The 17,892-nt window shown below is 41.0% G+C and overlaps 1 protein-coding gene across 18 annotated transcripts in view; it reads left to right on the plus strand.

Annotated features, from left to right (window-relative positions):
• LOC125451742 (focal adhesion kinase 1) overlaps positions 1-17,892 on the plus strand; it is a 481,699-nt gene that overhangs the window by 421,123 nt on the left and 42,684 nt on the right. For 17 of the 18 annotated variants that reach the window (XM_059646207.1, XM_059646206.1, XM_059646200.1 and 14 more), the window contains 4 exons: positions 1,266-1,377; positions 9,673-9,759; positions 10,310-10,372; positions 14,130-14,261. In XM_059646207.1, coding sequence (XP_059502190.1) covers positions 1,266-1,377; positions 9,673-9,759; positions 10,310-10,372; positions 14,130-14,261 — 394 coding nt within the window. The other variant, XM_059646209.1, reaches the window with a different exon arrangement.

Below are 17,892 nucleotides of genomic sequence, written 5' to 3' on the forward strand. Positions count from 1 at the left end.
CGTGTGGTTCCCCACGCAGACTGTCAAAGTCGTTTGGCAGAATGCCTCATCGCCAGAACTTTCAAACAAGCACAAGGACATTGCTTGGCTGGCGGTGAGAGGGGCTCTGCCAGTGAGATCCTTTTTGCATGCCCGGAATCTCTGCGCCACCGCACGCTGCCCTCGAGGTGGCTGCGGGGAGGACGAGACTGTCGATCACCTCCTTCTGGAGTGTGCCTATACGCAGGAGGTCTGGAAGGGATGCAGTGGTATTTGTCGAGGTTCGTCCCGAGCAGCTCCATGACGCGGGTCGCACACTGAGACCAACATCAACTGCGCCTGGAGGACCATCAATGCGGTGAAAGACGCTCATTTGGTCTGCCCGCAACTTACATACTTTCAAAGTTAGAATTCTAAGCAAGGGTCACCAGACCTGAAATGTTAATGCTGATTTCTTTTCACAGATGCTGCCAGACATGCTGAGCATTTCCAGCAACTTCTAGTTTTTAATTATGATTTAGAGCATCTGCAGTTCTTTTGGTTTTTATGCTTTCAAAGTATCAAAATTGTATGAAACATCCATTTGAAGCTGTCAAACTCAGTTCTAACACATTCATTGTAAAAGATAGGCTTTGGGGAGTCAGGAAGGGTGTTATTTGCTGCAGAATTCCTAGCCCCTGACCTGCTGTTGTAATCACTGGTGTAGTTCAGATTTTGGTCAGTGGTATCACGGACACTGAATTAACTGCATGTGTAAACACAAAGTTGCGAACCGCAGGTCCATAACTCAAAACCTTCAGCCCTGAAGAAGGGTAATACCCAAAGCATTAACTGCTCCTTTCCTCCTGATGTTGTGTGGCATGCTGTGTTCTTCCAGCCCCCTGTTCATCTACCTTGATGCAGATAGGATGTTTCTCTTGGTAAGAGAGTCTAGAATTGTTGGATACAATTTAAAATAAGAGGAATGCCATTTAGAACTGAGGTGACAATTTTGTTTTGTTCAGAGTGTGTGAACCTTTGGAATTCTCTACCCCAGATGGCTGCGGATGTTCAGTCTATGAATAAGTTTAAGGTTGATAAATATTTGATTACCAATTGTATAAAGTGTTGTGGCATTGTGTGAGTTAAAGAAATTGAAGTGTTCGATCAGCTATGATTGTGCTGAATGGTGGAGCAGGCTCAACGGGTTGGATGGCCTATTCCTGTTCCTTTGTTCCAAATTTTTGGTCAGTTCACCCTGTTTTCTTGCTAATTAAACAAAGCATTATTTTCTTTCTTTCTTTCAGTACAATATTGGAAGAAGAGAAAGTGCAACAGGAAGAAAGAGTGAGAATGGAGCAGAGAAGACAGATCACAGTTTCCTGGGATTCGGGAGGATCAGATGAAGCCCCTCCAAAGGTATTGTGAATATCCAATGCACCTAATTTCCTGTTCTATTTAAAAACACCTAATTGTTTTAATATTCATATCATGCTGTTCTTTTCGTGTTTGTTCAATTCATTGCTTGGGATAGTGACACCTTGAATCTCTTTGTGGGTTATACTAAGACATTAAATAACTTGAATGTTTGCTACAAATGTATTTTTTTCTTAAACTGCTAACACCCTTCCAACCTAAGTAACACAGGATAGTTGTAACTATCTTTTATTTAGCACTGGTAGAAGAATGCCTTAAAGTATTTGTTTTTAGGATTGATTGTCAGTGATGGGAAAATATCATATGACTTGCCTTCAAAGTTTTACTTTTATGAACTTAGTCGCAGCAACAACTTGCCTTTAGAGGTGCTCTATAAATACTTTAAACCTCAAAGAAGCATTACCAAACAAAATGCAGCATTGAGTCATAGAAGGGACATATTACAACAAATAATAAAGAGGTTGGTTCAGTGGATTAGTTTTAAGAAGCAGCGTTAAAACAGGACAGAAATAAAGAGATGCAGAAGCTGTTGGGGAAAAAATTCCCAGAACTTGGGAGTTAACAGCTGAGGACAAGCATGTATTAGTGAACCTGAGAACAATGAATACTTTATTAACTGCTCTCTCCACCTGTCCTGCCATCTTCAATAATTTCTGTCAACGCATACACCCAGATCCATGCACTGCTGCACTCCATTTGGAATTTTACTCCCTACTTTATACTGTCATACACTTTGGTTGGAAGAACATTGAATCACCTCAAACTTCTCTACTTTGAACCTTATCTGCCACCTGCCTGTCCACATCTCTAACTCATCAGAGTCCTTTGGGATTCCCACAGCTTACATTTCTTTCAAGCTTCATATCATGTGAAAACTTCGAAATTGTCCCCTGCACACCAAGATCCAGATCATTAATAAATGAGGGAAAGCAAGGGTGCCAATTCTGACCCCTGAAGAACTCCACCCCAAGCCACCTTCCAGCCTGAAAAATATCAGTTGACCGTTATTCTATGTTTCCCGTTAGTCATTAACATGACTTAAACTTTCCTCTCTGATCTGTTGTATGGCATTGTATCGAAGCCAAAATCCATGTTTGCCATGTCAATAGCATTACCGTCATTGAGCTTTCCAACTGTCTCATCAAAAAAAACCTCAGTAAATCAGTTAAATACGATTTTTCCGCTTTGGAAATCCATGTTGACACGGTATGGATTATTCCTGCAGTATATAAGTATCTTATCAAGTCTGCGCTAGCTACTAAAGAACCTGATTTAAAGCAAATAAGCTAGACGGCCTACTGCAATTTTGAGATACTTCCATAAAGACGCAACTTTAAATTAATTTATATTGTCTGGCATTTCCTAAGTACATATTTGAAACCACAACTCGAAACTGACCAGTATGGAAAGATACAAAGAAAGTTTTGATTTGACAAAGCTAGTTTAACTGAAAGATCATAGACATAGGAGCAGAGTTAGGCCATCAAGTCCCCATGCCATTCATTATGGCTGATATATTTCTCAACTCCATTCTCTTTCCTTCTCCCAGTAACCCTTGGTCCCCCATTAATCGGGAACCTATCTATCTCTGCTTCAATACACTCAATTACTTAACATGTGCTGTCCTACGAAATAAGTTGCTTTTCAGCAGGCTGTATACTTAGTACACAAATCCAAATGGTTATACCTTTGTGATTTATTAGTTGTGTCTTTGGGAAATATTTGTTTTATTATTAGGATTTTTTAAAAGTAGCACATTGAATCTTTCCTCTTGTAGAAATGCCCGGTGCTTGCAATGTTCTGTTTCATTTGTGGAACACTGTCTCTGTTTAAATTGCACTATGAAATTGAGATTATTTTCCATGTTTGACATGTAGCATTGTCTTCAATTTTAGTTTGCATATTTATTTATCATTTGTTATAGTCTCATAATTTTGTTAAGCTGATTCATGCTGCTTTTCTACTTTAATCTGCTTTGTGTCTGTCTGCAGCCAGCCCGTTGGCCATCTTTGCAACACAGTTTTAGCTTGGACAGTCTGTCATTACCTGAGTTCTCCCAACGCAGCACCAAGTTTTGTTTATATCTAAAACAACCATCAGAAGTTTATGGGCATCCATTCACTGCTGCTGCGTCTGCTTCTGACAGGCTTCTTCCTGTACCCCCTTCAGCATATCGACAGAGTGCTCGTCTGCTTCCCTTTTATTTTGACAGGCTGAATGCAAATCTGCAGCAACAATTGATGTCTGGCGAATGGAGAAGAGCCCAGGAAGAAGCAATGGTTAGGATTCACTGTGCAAAGGGAACAAAACATCAGCACAGCACTGTCATGTAGCTAAAAATAGAAATCAATGAAGTAAATAGTGTTTTTATAGTGAACACTTTTAAACTGTTACATCTAAAACACATACTGGATAAGATTAATGCAATTTAACAATACCCCTTCCATTTCAATAAAGAATTTAATTGTAAAGATGCCATTTTTTTTTTCTTTTAAAGCCCAAATGTCACAAGAATATAACAAAACAATTTTCCCTCCTCATTTTCTACAAAGAAACACTTCAGGTATGTAAGGTATCTTCAAAATTTGTGAACTGAGATCAAAAGGCCACTATATAGGTATTTTTTATTCATTCACGGATTGTAGGTATCACTGGCCAGGCCAGCATTTATTATTCATCCCTAATTGCCCAGAGGGCAGTTAAGATATTGCCATATATCTGTGGGCCTGGAGTCATACGTAGACCAGATCAGGTAAGGACAACTCTTCTTCACTAAAGGATTTCAGTGAGCCAGATGTTTTGTTTTGAGAATTAACAATAGTTTCATGATTATCATTAGATATGATCCTTAGTTCCTGATTTTTATTGAATTCAAATTCCATTATCTGCACTGGTGGAATTTGAACCAAAGTCCCCAGGTAGTTAATTAGGCCTCTGGGTTAATAGGTTAGTGACTAGGCCATCAATATCCTGAGGTGCACATTCATCTGTTACCACTCTATACAGTCAGCGCATATTTTTTGTTTTACTATTTATGTTTTTGACTTTACAGACATGAAAGTTAACAGTAAGAGGTGGCCAGCTTGCCCCTCGATCCTGCTCTACCACTCAATAAGATCATAGCTGATCTGATCAGCCCTTTCTTGCCTGTCCTCCTTAACCTTTCACTCCTTTACTTCTCAAGATATATAATGACAAGATGTTCTCCAAGCAATAAATATGTTATGAATACTTTGGGAATGATTGGGTGATGCAGTGAGTTTGACAATGGCTTTGCACTTCTGAGATTTGGATTTAAATCCAGACACGATTAACAGGAGTGTGTCCTCTTTGTCTGAACACTAAGTTCTCTATAGACATAAATTTTGTAAGTTTGATCAGTTTTTTGGCAGCAGTAGCCAGCTAACTCCCTATTTGGCATGAAATTGGCAAATCACAAAATACCTAATGTGGGATTTAGTAATGAGCCATACTGTTTCAAACTAGGGATGAGGCACACAATTTTGGAGCAGTAACAATAAGTAAAGTCACCGTTGTCCCAGAGAGACAGCTGGTGTGAGTTTAACCTGAGATCCACACCTCAGCCATGGGGAAAGGTTGAGAAGGTAAGACCTTCATGGTGACCTCAGCCAATAGAGGAATTGAACCCATGCTGTTTGTGTCACTCTGCATCACAAACCTGCCATCCAATCAACAAAGTTAAACCAGCCCCCAACTAATAGCACTATTGCAGTGCCTTCATCTCGTGAACTGCAGTGTCTCAGTGTCACCTCCTTACAACCAATTAGGAATGGGTAATAAATACTGACCTTGTTATATTCTATGAATGAATTAAGAAAACTGAAAATACTTGACGATTAAATGTGGTGCTCAAAAACTGGAGCGCTCCAAATGAATAACACTTAAATCCTACGTTTTGAGTACAAAATTCTTGCATACTTTAATTGGTACAAATTTTCTTTGGAGAAAATTCTTAAACCCACTTCTCAACACATCATTTTTCTGTTCTGATGATGCAGAAAAATATTCAGCAATGACAACATTTTTTAACAAAACTTTTGAAAGCTACCATTTTGTTTACTTGCTGCCCATGCAGTTATTATTTATTCCTGGATGCAGTGAATGAACTGTGTGTTCAGTCTAACCCAGCATGTCTGTTATAGCTTTCCTCCTCACAAAGTATCTGTTCTAAGATTGAATACTTGTCCTTTCTTTTAATTGCTTGTCTTTTTGTGCTTCCATATATCTTTAAATCGCTCCTTCCTGTTCTCTGATCAATAAAGCTGATGGCAATAGTTTTTACGTGAAATGGTATTGTCAAATGTTCAGCTGATAATTTTTTCCTCTACTAACAAAGTTATTTCTATATCATGATGTATGGTGTATATAAACAATATGATGGGAGTTCCTCGATCTGTGATTCGTACCTGGCAACAGCTTATTGTAGCGGCAAATGTTTTATATGGCACTTATAGAAATGAATGAGAGATCTGAAGACATCTGGTTGGCTTGATTTGAATGTGGCCTGTAACCTACACTGTAACTTTCCTACAGCCATGACATACTCTTTGTTCAAGCCACATGAATGAAAAGAACTGACCATTATTTAACTCTTTTCTTTGTTTTATAAGTCTGAAGACTTGATTGTGTTATGTAGTTTGAGTTGTTACTTTGAATTTTGTTATGCTGATTTGCCTGCTAGATCCATAAATATTCCTGGATCTTGTCAGAGGAAATCCAATTGAGTTTTCAGCGCACACATATTGTTTTTAAAGTGAAAGTTGCTTTGTGCGCTGACATAGTTGGAGCAGAAAAATATAAGCCATTGTATAATTTTAATGCAACTAATGTAGAATGTTTATTACTACATTAAAATCTTAAATCCACGCAGACATTTTCTTTTATTTTGCACCATTATAAATCGGTGTGTCTACATTTATAGTTGAAAGTAGCCAAGTAAATGTTACGTATTGTGTTGGAGTTCTGCCATTGAAGATGTTGATGTAATCACTATCTAACTTGTACACATAGGCATTAAAATATTCAAAGAGGCAGAGAATGCATTACTTAATGCCGAACTAAACTCCCAAATTGGGCTGTGGCCCAGTTATCCCGCTTTGTGCAAACCCGTTAACCTGAAAACTGCCTTTAATCTTGGAGCAAAAATTTAACTTCAGCAGGATCACAAGTGAGTGGAAATTAATAGGCTACCCATTCTACAACCTGCCTGATTCTGCCCCCTAATCACTCTGTTACCATAGAAGACAAATTTGATAATTATGGCTTGAAGATTTGAAGTATTTCATGAATCTTTGATGTCATCATGGCTTTGATTCACAGTGCTCAGTTCTCCTGTGATATACAGTAAATCCACGTGATAGAATGACACATAAATTCAGGTTAGCTGATTATTCAAGATAACAAAGTGTGGAGCTGGATGAACACAGCAGGCTAAGCAGCATCTTAGGAACACAAAAGCTGGCATTTCGGGCCTAGACCCTTCATCAGAAAAGGGGGATGGGGAGAGGGTTCTGAAATGAGTAGGGAGAGAGGGGGAAGCGGACCGAAAATGGATAGACAAGAAGATAGTTGGAGAAGAGAGTATAGGTAGGGAGGGGATAGGTCAGTATGAGGAGGACGGACAGGTCAAGGGGGCGGGATGAGGTTAATAGGTAGGAAATGGAGGTGTGGCTTGAGGTGGGAGGAGGGGATAGGTGAGAAGAAGAACAGGTTAGGGAGGCGGAGACGAACTGGGCTGGTTTTGGGATGCAGTGGGGGGAGGGGAGATTTTGAGGCTTGATTGATACCATTGGGCTGCAGGGTTCCCAAGCGGAAAATGAGTTGCTGTTCCTGCAACCTTCGGGTGGCATCAGTATGGCACTGCAGGTGGCCCAGGATGGACATGATTATTCAAGCTTGTCTTACGTCTGCGACTGTTTCATGTCAAACTAAACAAAGAAACAACCTACCAGAAAAATGCACTCAAACACAAGCAATACATTTTGTATTTAGGACTAAGATGACTGGAGTAAATTACCTAGTGTTTGTTGTCAGCTTTTATTGATTTAATTGCCGTCACTTGCTGTAGGATCATGCTTTGAACAAATTGGCCGGTGCAGTTCATTACAATAATAGCAGAGTTAACTACAATAATAGCAGTGAGAATTTATAAGGTGCTACAAATGTGAATTCCTTCCTCTCTCCTCTCCCTCCCTCTCTGTATGGGTTGTGTTGGCAAGGTCAGATATCACACAACACCAGAAAGTAGTCCAGCAGTTTATTTGAAAACACAAGCTTTCCGACCCTCATTCCTTCTTCAGGTGATAATGAGAGAGGTGGCATCAGGCACAGTATTTATAAGTAAAAGATCAAAGGGCCACACAACCAATGAGAATGTATTAAACAAACCTCAGATGCTGTTAAACCTTTAATAGTTAGAATGTTTTAATTGATATATATACATCTAAATCCCCAAATTCCTTTCAACTCACTGTTCTGTAGACAACTGAAGGTTTTATCATTGTAAAGAAGTGACATTTTTGGCCGGAGAGTGCATGTTCGGTTTGAGACCTTGCTTAGAATGTGTTTGTGTCTTGGTTTGGAGTCAAACTAGTTTTATTCAAAAGTAGGAACTTATGAAATGTTGCCTTGACTCTATAAATTGTGTGCTCTTTGAACAAAATAGAACGTATCTGCAAATACAAATTAACCCCATAGATTGTGTGTGTGTGTGTGTGTGTGAGAGAGAGAGAGAGAGAGACAGACAGACAGTCTGTTGTCACGGTGTTACCAAATCTCTGATTTCACCAGTTAAGACTTTACTGGGTGTGTAGCTATATTGTTTTAAATGAGCACAGTTTCTACCTAAAACTTCGTAAAACCAGGCTGTCAACTTCCATTTCTGCCAAATTCCCCTTTACCCTCACGACTGAATTCATCTCCCTCCTGCCCCCTGCTGCAGAAATGACTATTCAGAATCTCAGTGTTCTTTGATTATGAACAACGTCACTGACTGTATGCCTGCTGCTATCTCCTCCACCTGCGTATGTTACCTGCTGCTTTGCTCCCTGCTGGCATTCCCATTCGAGATTTTCTCAATCACACACCAAATTATTCAAAAGCTTTCCAGGCTCACACTCATTCTCCACCCTTTCTAAATCTATGCTGCCCATATTCCAACCCACACCAAGTTTTCAACACTTATCACTCTGTCTTCCATCAGCCCATAACCTCTTTCTCCATCTTCCTAAAGCTCTGTGTTGCTCTGACTCTGCTTTCTTGTCCATCCTTCCTTTCTTTGTCCTCACCAATAACACCCATGCTAGTACTGGCCTTGGCCCAATAGCATGCTGTCCACCTCTCTTTCTGTAAAACCCACATTTTTGACCAACTGTTTGAGCAATTCTCCTTGTCTCTTAGTATGTGGCTTGCCTTTGAAGTTTGTTTTTCGTGTCTCACTCAAGGGGCTTGGGGCAGCTGATACATTAAAGGTGTACATTGTTGTGTCATCAAATAAACATCCAAAAAAATTATGGTTAAGATTATTTAATGGCACTGCCATTAAATGAACACATGGCTAGGTGAGATTCGTTTGAAAGAAATCTAACCGGCAGATATGTTTCAGCATTACACATTATCGTTAAAATGTAGGTTTCTTTTTAGTCTATCTCAGTAGTCAATGATATTTCAGCATGTTGAAAGAAACCATTCAATACCTCGCATGATGAAACTTTAAAACACATACATTTAAAATGTATGTTTGTTTTAACAAAATTACTATAAATAGACAGTGATCTTTTCTTATTATCCTCTGTATGCTTCTGCAGATAAACAAGCTAAAGACAGCACAGTTGAAAGGTGATCTTTTTTGACCTTCATCATTGGTCTTTAGTTTGAGTAAGCGATTACTGCAGTTAATGGGTAAATTTGCCTCCAGCTACACTGGATAATTGTGATGGATGGTGTCTGTTTTTCTACAAGTCAGTTCTCCACTTTATTTCCACTGCATCTGATGAAAATTTGACTTTGGCTAATCGTCAAATTTTCTCATAGGTTGTAGGAAGATTACCTACAGAAATTAACCTTAAACTTTAAGGCCAATGTGGAATCTTCCAGCCAACTGTCTGAAATGACTAATTTTCTTTCATACGTAGTGCACATATCATGTATCTGACCTCTTCCTTTACCTGTACTGTGCAAATATTTGGGCCTTTGTATTCAGCTGTAATAGCAGATATAATTTACAGTGTATTTCTTTCCTTTGTTTCTCTGCGATAGCCCAGTAGACCAGGCTACCCAAGTCCAAGATCCAGTGATGGTTTCTTTCCCAGTCCACAACATATGGTGCAGCATAATCATTATCAGGTAAATAACAGACATTGTAAAACATTTTTGGGAAAAATACCACTGAATTTGCAACACATGGTAACATTATAACTTGGATCAATCGAACATAAATGCAACAAAGACCAAATTCATTGAATGGTGATGGCCTTGATACATTTATTCAAGGTTGTGACTGGATGACATGGAGTATCTCAGCCTACCCCGTAGCAGAACATGGAGTTTTAAAACTTGTCTAAATGAAGCACTTAATACTTGAGAGACCATGGACCAAGAGTCTGTTATAGCAGTAATATTTTTCTGTTATATAGTCAGAGTAACATGTATGTGCTTTCTACAGAATGCCAATAGAGGAAACATCATCTTGCAGCACTAATTCTACTTCAATCAGCATTGATTTATACATACTCCTGTTGCAAATCTCTAAACATATTAACTGTAATATTGAATTCTGGAATCCTTTGGTTTATTCCATGTTTAAAATGCTGTGTCCTCTTGACAATTGTGAATTGAACTAATCTATAGCTGTGGTCACTGTAGATCATTTCAGTTAATTTGTGTTTATTAACAGGTTTCTGGATATACTGGTTCACATGGAATTTCGCCCATGCCTGGAACTATATATACTGCACAGGCAAGTGTGTTAGATGCTCATGATTCCTGGAATCATCATAGAGCTTAGGATATTCCAATTTGGCCACAAAATCTGGAGGTAATATAATTGTACAACCAAGGTACTCAGTTCATTGAAGCTTGATTTGGAATAAAACTGATAGCTTGCCCTTCAAGCCGTGCTCTAGATGTTAACGTATAATGAATTTAAAAAACACCATCACGTCATGATGGAGTATTTGAATAAAATATACATCCGTTGTAATTCAGATGCTGGAAAAGGCATCACTTGAGTTTGACAGAACCAGGGATTTCAGATCTTTCTCAGTGCGATCCAGAGAAAATAAGTGCTGGACATTTTTAATCGAATTGTAATCTATAATTTAGATGATGTCATTACCTTGAGTTTTGTGCTTGATCACCCATTTAAATTAATTTATGATATTGCATGTAATATGAAATTTTATTTAAAGTTTTAGCAAAGATTTGTAGCTCAGGTTGTGGGGTGAGGTTGTTGACTTAGTTTGCCAAACTGGCTTGTTTTTGTTCAGGCGTTTCATCACTATGCAACATAACATCATCATTGAGGCCTCTGATAAAGTGATGTTGTTCTACTCCGCTTGGAATTTATACCGTCTGGCTACAAACTCATGCAGAGCAAAACCAAAAATGACACTACTTACCATAACGGACCAGACAGTGTAAATTCCAGGTAATAAGGTGTAGAGCTGGATGAACACAGCAGGCGAAGCAGCATCAGAATCAGGAAAGCTAACATTTTGGGCCTAGACCCTTCAGAAATGGGGGAGGGGAGGGGGTTCTGAAATAAATAGGGAGAGAGGGGGAGGCGGATAGAAGATGGATGGAGGAGACATTTGATGGAGAGGAGACAGACAAGTCACCTAGGCGGAGACGGAACCAATAAAGGTGAGCGTAGTGGGGAGTTAGGAAGGGAATAGGTCAGTCCAGGGAGGACGGACTGGTCAAGGGGGCAGGACGAAGTTAGTAGGTAGGAGATGGAGGTGGGACTTGAGGTGGGAGGAGGGGATAGATGGGAGGAAGGACGGGGTTAAGAAGGCGGGCACAAGATGTGCTGGTTTTGGGATGCAGTAGGGGGAGGGGAGATTTTGAAACTTGTGAAGCCCACATTGATATCATTGGGCTGCAGGATTCCCAAGCACAATGAGTTGTTGTTCCTGCAACCTTTGGGTGGATTCATTGTGGCACTGCAGGAGACCCAGAATGGACATGTCGTCTAAGGAATGAGAGGGGGAGTTGAAATGGTTCGCAACTGGGAGGTGCAGTTGTTTAATGCGAAACGAATGTAGGTGCTCTGCAAAGCAGTCCCCAAGCCTCCGCTTGGTTTTCCCAATGTAGAGGAGGCCACAACGGGAACAGCGGATATAGTATACCACATTAGTAGATGTGCAGATGAACATCTGCTTAGTGTGGAAAATCTTCTTGGGACCTGGGAGGGTGGTGAGGGAGGAGGTGTGGGGGCAGGTGTAGCACATCCTGTGGTTGCAGGGAAAAGTGCTGGGTGTAGTGGAGCTGGAGGGAGTGTGGAACGGATGAGGGAGTCCCGGAGAGAGTGGTCCCTCCGGAAAGCAGATAAGGGTGGGGAGGGAAAAATGTCTTTGGTGGTGGGGTCAGATTGCAGATGGCAGAAGTGTCGGAGGATGATGCATTGGATCCAGAGGTTGGTGGGTGGTACGTGAGGACGTGGGGGATTCTGTTTTGGTTGTTGCGGGGATTGAGTGTGAGGGATGAGTTGTGGGAAATGCAAGATACACGGTCGAGGGTGTTCTCGACCACTGAGCGGACCAAGTTGCAGTCCTTGATAAACAAGGACATCTGAGATGTTCGAGAGTGGAATGCCTCATCCTGGGAGCAGATGCAGCAGAGGCGAAGGAATTGGAAATAGGGGATAGCATTTTTGCAGGAAGGTGGATGGGAGGAGGTGCATTCGAAGTAGCTGTGGGAGTTGGTGGGCTTGGAATGGATATCGGTTTCCAGGTAGTTGCCAGAGATGGAAACGGAAAGGTCCAAGAAGGAAAGAGAGGTATCAGATGGTCCAGATGCACGGAAGGTGTAGGTGAAGTGGATGAACTGTTCGAGCTCTTTGTGGGAGCACAAGATGGCACGGATACAGTCATCAGTGTAATGAAGGAAGAGGTGGGGTTTAGGGCCAATGTAGCTTCAGAAGAGGGATTGTTGCGCGTAACCTGCAAAGAGCATAGCTTGGGCTCATGCGGGTACCCATGGCCACTGTCTTTGTAGGAAGTGGGAGGAATCGAAAGAGAAGTTGTTGAGGGTGAGGACGAGTTGGATTAGGCGGATGAGGGTGTCAGTGGAGGGGGACTGGTCGGGCCTGCGGGACAGGAAGAATTGGAGGGTCTCGAGGCCATCTGCATGAGGAATGCAGGTGTATAGGGACTGGACGTGGGAGGAATTGAAAGAGAAGGAGGAGGGACCACTCTCTCCGGGACTCCCTCGTCCGTTCCACACTCCCCTCCGGCTCCACCCGGCACTTTTCCCTGCAACCACAGGAAGTGCTGCACCTGCCCCTACACCTCCTCCCTCACCACCATCCCAGGCCCCAAGAAGCCTTTCCACATTAAGCAGATATTCAAGTGCACATCTGCTAATGTGGTATACTGTATCCACTGTTTCCATTGTGGCCTCCTGTACATTGGGGAAATCAAGCTGAGGCTTCGGGATCGCTTTGCGGAACACCTACGCTCGGTTTGCAACAAACAACTGCACCTCCCAGTTGCAAACCATTTCAACTTCCCCCTCCCATTCCTCAGATGATATGTCTATCCCAAAGATTGCAGGAACAGCACTGCATATTCCGCATGGGAACCCTGCAGCCCAATGGTATCAATGTGGACTTCACGAGCTTCAAAATCTCCCCTCCCCCTACCGCATCCCAAAACCAGCCCAGCTCGTCCCCACCTCCCTAACCCATCCTTCCTCCCACCTCAAGCCCCACCTCCATTTCCTTCCTACGAACCTCATCCCGCCCCCTTCACCTGTCCATCCTCCCTGGACTGACCTATTCCCTTCCTAACTCTCCACCTACACTCACCTTTACTGGCTCCATCCCCACCTCTTTTTTGACCTGTCAGTCTCCTCTTTACCTACCTCTCCTCTATCCATCTTCTATCTGCCTCCCCCTTTCTCCCTATTTATTTCAGAACCCCCTTCCTCCTCCCCCATTTCTGAAGAAGGGTCTAGGCCCGAAATGTCAGCCTTCCTGCTCCTCTGATGCTACTTGGCCTGCTGTGTTCATCACGCTCTGCACCTTGTTATCTCGGATTCTCCAGCATCTGCAGTTCCTATTAGCTCAGTGTAAATTCCAAGCAAAGTAGAACAACATCACTTTATCAGAGGCCTCACTGATGATGTTACCTAGCATGGTGACGGACCGGCTGAGCAAAAACAAATCAGCTCACCAAGCAAGTCAACAGCTTCATTTAATCTTATTAAATAATTTTATTACAGTAGGGGCCAAATTTCAATTTTTGTTTTAGTTCATCATTGTAACAGATTTTCAAGCTATTCACGTCATTGCAAAATAATGGCATGTTACAGAACTTCTGTAGGAACTGAACTTACATTGGCTTCAGCTGCATTATTTCTTTTTGGGAAGGGGTGAAAACTGCTCGCAAAACCAAGAGTTGCCAACAGTTGTATGCTGTTGGAGTTCAGTCAATATCTTTAGTCTTATACTGCATGATATGGCATGGCATGTAATCATTTAATTAAACTTCCAGGATTCTGGCTCTTTGGATATGCGTGGAATGGGACAGATGCTCCCAACAAATGTAATGGAAGAACAGTTGTTAAGGCAGCAGCAGGAAATGGAGGAGGATCAACGATGGCTTGAACAGGAAGAGAAGTTTCTGGTAAATTCCTTCTTTCTCCTTTTGGTGCCTCGCTAAATACACCGTGCAGCAACAAATTTTAGAGATTGATGGATAAAATTTTAAATATTAGCTTGAAAATGTATTGAATCTGTATAAGTGCTGATTGTATAACTTTTAGAGTAAGCAGTCACCTGTACTTCAGGTTGTTAATGAAAAGGATCTAATAGAAAACAATTGATTGAAAGTATAATATCCAGTCTTAGTCTGAAGCATTGCATAAAAGATTGCACAGCTTAGATGTTATTATTAACTTTGATATTTCTGTCTTTGAAGTGTTTCTATTGGGACTTCTGATTTAAGTAATAATAAATGCTTTATTATGATTGAACTGGGTTCCTATGTGACCTAACATGTTTGTCTTAATATAGGGTCTTTAACATAATGAACATTATGATATCCTTTGTGAAAATATGGCTGTTTAAGCAGTAGGAAATAAGAAGTGGAAGGGGTGACCAATAGGAGAAAATGGTGTCAAGGCAATGAAAGTTATGCCAGGACTGATGGAGTGTAGTGTGCTAAGAAAGGTTCACAGGATGCAGTTATAGAGGATGAGTCCAGGTTTTGGAGAGTTGGAAGGATGCCTGCTTTATAATAATGATCATGGCATCAGCACAGATGTTGCAGTCATCGAATGCAGCAGATTGAATTAGATCTTGAATCTCTGCACCACTGTCAGCTTTAGATGAAAGGTAGCTTCCCAGGTAAAGGAAATGCTCCACCATTGGAAGTTCTCCATGGATCTTAATGGAGGGATGGATCAAAACTTTACTTGAAACAGATTGGCAAAGGATTTGAGTCTTTTTGAGGTTGAGGCCAAGACCAGTTCTTCAGTATGCTTTCACAAAGATGTTAAACAAGGCTTGGAGATTCCCTTCCAAGAGATCAGAGATGACAGTGTCATCCATATACTAAAGTTCTACAAGCAGTGTCAGTTTCTTCTTGGTTGAAAGGGCTTCCATCCATGCTGTAGACAATCTCTACACCACTGGGAAGCTTGTTCTTGACAAGATGAAGAATGGTGGCAATGAAGATGGAGAAAAGCATGCAGGCAGTGACACATCCCTGCTTGACCCCCGTCTTTACCTCCAAAGGATTCTGTCATATTGCTTTCAGTGAGACCGTCATATCTCAATGCTGTTTGAGGTGGTTTCTCTGCATCAGCTGGGAGGACAGGCATACTAACATCAGCGTCCTCGAAGCAACCAATTGCACCAGCATCAAGGTCATGATTATCCAAAATCAAATCTGCTGGACCAGCTGTGTGCTTAGGATGCCTGAGTTCCAACTGCCAAAGCCAATCTTTAACACCCAGCTCAAGGAAAGCACTTGAATAAGAGGAGGGCAAAGAAAACATTTCAAAGTCTCCCTGAAGGATTCCCTCAAGAAGTGCAACATATATGTCAATGCATGAGAGATATTCATTCAGAAGAAACTGAGTTAGAGGAAACTCTCTTTGCTGAAGGGACACAATTATTTGAGAACACCCCCAGGCAAGAGGAAGTACAGAAAAGGAACTGGGGAAAGGAATATTAGCGATCTCAAGGCTAAGGATCATTCCCACTTCCTGAAAACACCTGCCAAATGTGTGGTCTGATATGTGGCTCTAGGCTTGGTCTCATCAGCCACATAACAACCCACGGATCTCCTGACCAAGTACATGGAATTTCCTAGGTGGACAATCATACTCGTTAGTGAGTGATTGCCAGTGATGAAGAGACTGAAATGTTGAGCTCAAGCATATATTGATGAGGTTGGAAACATAGTTTTACACAAGGACATGGATAAACTGAGAAAGGGTATTAATGATTTTAATTTCTGATTTTTTTTCAAGAGACAGTGGATGAGTGCAACCTGATGTGAGAGGTTATGTTTTAACTTTTGTGAGTATTAATACAGTGGTTCTTAGGAAGTTAGCAAAAATAGGTATTCAAGAAAAGTCTGTTGGTAATGAAAACATAGAGATATGCTTTTCTCTCGCAATGGGAACTGGGTCATTGCATTTATTTAAGGCAGAATTAGTTAGACGCTTGGGTGCCAAGATGATTCGTAGGTTATGGGGGTTAGACAAAAAAGTGAAGTTGAGACTATAATCAGATTAGCCAGGATCCTGTTGAATGATGGAACAGGCTGGATTAGCTGAATGGCCTACTTATAAATCTAACCCTGTGTTTCCTTTGTGGGTTTTAGCAGCTGTGAAGTGACTGGAAGGCAAAGCTAGATAGTGTTTTGGAAATTGGTATTAATTGTCATGATAATGGATAAAATGAGAAGTTTGAGGATCAATTCCAGTTGAACAGGATACTAGACTTGCACCTGAGTTTGCCTGAATTAGCAACCCGGGAGGAGAATCAAAATAAGCAATAATTTTGGATTTTTCCCCTTTTGGAATCCAAATGAGGAGGTGTAGGCTACTGCTGTAAAAAGCAGACTTATCCTAGCCAGTGCCCAAGCCGCAATTTATCTCTTTACCAAAATCAACCAACATCATAAGTCACTTATAATTGTGATAAGAGATAATGGGAACTGCAGATGCTGGAGAATCGGAGATAACAAAGTGTGGAGCTGGATGAAAACAGCAGGCCAAGCAACATCTTAGGAGCACAAAGGCTGATGTTTCGGCCCAGACCCTTCTGAAGGATCTAAGCCCAAACGTCAGCCTTTGTGCTCCTAAGATGCTGCCTGGCCTGCTGTGTTCATCCAGCTCCACGTTTTGTTATCATAAATCACTTATCCATTTATTATTCTATTACTGCTTCATGGTCTTTGCTGTGTGAGTATGGTCTGCCATGTTTCCTACATTACAATCGTACATAATTGCCCTTTAAAGCCCTTTGGAAACCCATGATGTTGTGAAAGATACTGTGTAGATCGAATTTCTTATTTTCTTAGTTGTGCCCAAGCGTGGGAACGTCCTTATCTCACCCTGAGATTGGGAGGAGCAGAGTTTAATGGAATTGTAGTGTGCTGAGAAGAGTCACAGAATGTAGAAATAATATCCTGAACCTTCAAAATGGAGGTGTTCAAGCTGCTTGCTTTTAATAGCTTTGAAGATATTTTTGTATGTTAGATCTTCTTCCACTTCTTTTTGTGAAATTAAAAACTTATGTAAGTTTCTTGAGCCAATTCTGATGAATGAGTGACTTACAAGTTCATTATTATTTCATGGAATCTCTTTCCATCAAGACTGTGTAATCTTATTACAATGAAGGAACTGTGGTTTTCTTTCTGTGTTTTGTTCAAATATTCGTTGAAAACATGAACATCCAGATGGTTCCTTTGTCATTGGTGATCTATTCTCAACTTTGCTATATTTCCCATGAACTTAATAATCATCCATTTGAACTGTATATTTCTTTCATACCCAAAGACCGTTAAAATCTTTATTTTGGCAAACAAGAGCATAGTTAAGCAGTCTGAAATTGGCAGGAGAGTTGTGTGAAAACGATTGAGGCTATAGAAAATGTACAACATTGTGCTAAATAAAGAATGTGTTCATTCCACACTTATGCCACAAATATGGTATGTTTGCTACCCACTTTACATTGTTATGTAGAGAGAGACAATTCGATTCAGTTTGTCCGTGCTGGCATTTATGCTCTACTTGAGCCCA

The sequence above is a fragment of the Stegostoma tigrinum genome, chromosome 5, assembly GCF_030684315.1.
Source record: "Stegostoma tigrinum isolate sSteTig4 chromosome 5, sSteTig4.hap1, whole genome shotgun sequence".
In the NCBI taxonomy this organism is placed as follows: Eukaryota; Metazoa; Chordata; class Chondrichthyes; order Orectolobiformes; family Stegostomatidae; genus Stegostoma; species Stegostoma tigrinum.